A 1,536-nucleotide genomic window follows, 5' to 3' on the forward strand; every position below is an offset into this window, starting at 1 on the left:
CTCGTGTGCTGTCCCAGCCCTATTGACGCCCAAAAAGGATGGTTCTTGAAGAATGTGTGTGGATAGTCGCGCTATCAATAGGATCACGGTGAAGTATCGTTTTCCCATTCCCAGGCTTGATGATATGCTGGATATGATGGTTGGCACAACAATCTTTTCAAAGATTGATCTAAAGAGTGGATACCATCAAATTAGAATTCGCCCAGGGGATGAGTGGAAGACCGCGTTTAAAACGAAAGATGGTCTTTATGAATGGCTGGTCATGCCTTTTGGGCTAAGTAATGCGCCAAGTACCTTTATGCGGGTAATGACACAAACTTTTCGACCTTTCATGGGTAAGTTTCTTGTTGTCTATATTGATGATATCCTCGTCTATAGTAAGACTAAGGAGCAACACCGTGGCCACTTCATACAAGTTTGCTCTACCCTTCATGCGACTAACCTGTATGCTAATGTCAAGAAGTGTTCCTTTTTCATCGTTACTATAGTTTTTCTGGGGTTCATTATCTCTTCAACAGGGGTGTCTGCTGACCTTACTAAGATTCAGGAGATAATTGACTGGCCTGAGCCGAAAGCTATCCATGACGTCAGGAGCTTTCACGGCTTAGCTACATTTTACCGTCATTTTATTAAGGGGTTTAGCACTATTATGGCGCCTATCACGGAGTGCATGAAGAAAGGGGAGTTTCATTGGACACAAGAGGCGGCTAAGGCCTTTAAGTTAGTTAAGAAGTGAATGACGGAGGCCCCTGTCATGCGTCTTCCCGATTTTTCAAAAAATTAACAAGTCGGAAGCCATTTGTGTTGTTTGATTGTCCTCTTTGCAAATCGAGAAAGATATCCTTAAAATCGGGACATGCCTCATAGTCCTCCTTAAGCCTTTCAAAATCGATGACCTTGACACTCATAATCGACAAAAGGGAGACACGACGACTTAAAGCATCAGCTTCTTGGTTCTCCACGCCCTTCTTTTGTTTTAAAACAAATGAACAAGCCTGTAAATATTCAATCCAACGTCCATGCCCAGAACTTAATCATTTCTGGGAGTTGAGGTAACGGAGGGCCTCGTGGTCCGAATAAAGGATAAATTTCTGAGGCAACAAATAGTGGCGCCAATAGCACAAAGCTTGGACCACCGTATACAGTTCCTTATCATACGTTGAATACCGTTGTTTGGCTTTATTTGACTTCTCACTGAAGTAGGCGATAGGGTGACGATCCTAACTTAAGATTCCGCCTATACCTACCCCGGAAGCGTCACATTCAACTTCAAAGATTTTTGAAAAAATGGGAAGACGCATGACAGGGGCCTCCGTCATTCACTTCTTAACTAACTTAAAGGCCTTAGCCGCCTCTTGTGTCCAATGAAACTCCCCTTTCTTCATGCACTCCGTGATAGGCGCCATAATAGTGCTAAACCCCTTAATAAAATGACGGTAAAATGTAGCTAAGCCGTGAAAGCTCTTGACGTCATGGATAGCTTTCGGCTCAGGCCAGTCAATTATCTCCTGAATCTTAGTAAGGTCAGCAGACACC

General features: G+C 43.5%; 1 protein-coding gene across 1 annotated transcript; it reads left to right on the forward strand.

Annotated features, from left to right (window-relative positions):
• Nucleotides 1-331: 331 nt before the first annotated feature.
• On the forward strand, nt 332-736 carry LOC111365535 (uncharacterized mitochondrial protein AtMg00860-like). Its single transcript, XM_022986091.1, has one exon. It carries the CDS (start codon nt 332-334, stop codon nt 734-736), a length of 405 nt encoding a protein of 134 aa, XP_022841859.1.
• Nucleotides 737-1,536: the final 800 nt, after the last annotated feature.

The sequence above is a fragment of the Olea europaea genome, chromosome 17 (genome assembly GCF_002742605.1).
Source record: "Olea europaea var. sylvestris chromosome 17, O_europaea_v1, whole genome shotgun sequence".
Classification (NCBI taxonomy): Eukaryota; Viridiplantae; Streptophyta; class Magnoliopsida; order Lamiales; family Oleaceae; genus Olea; species Olea europaea.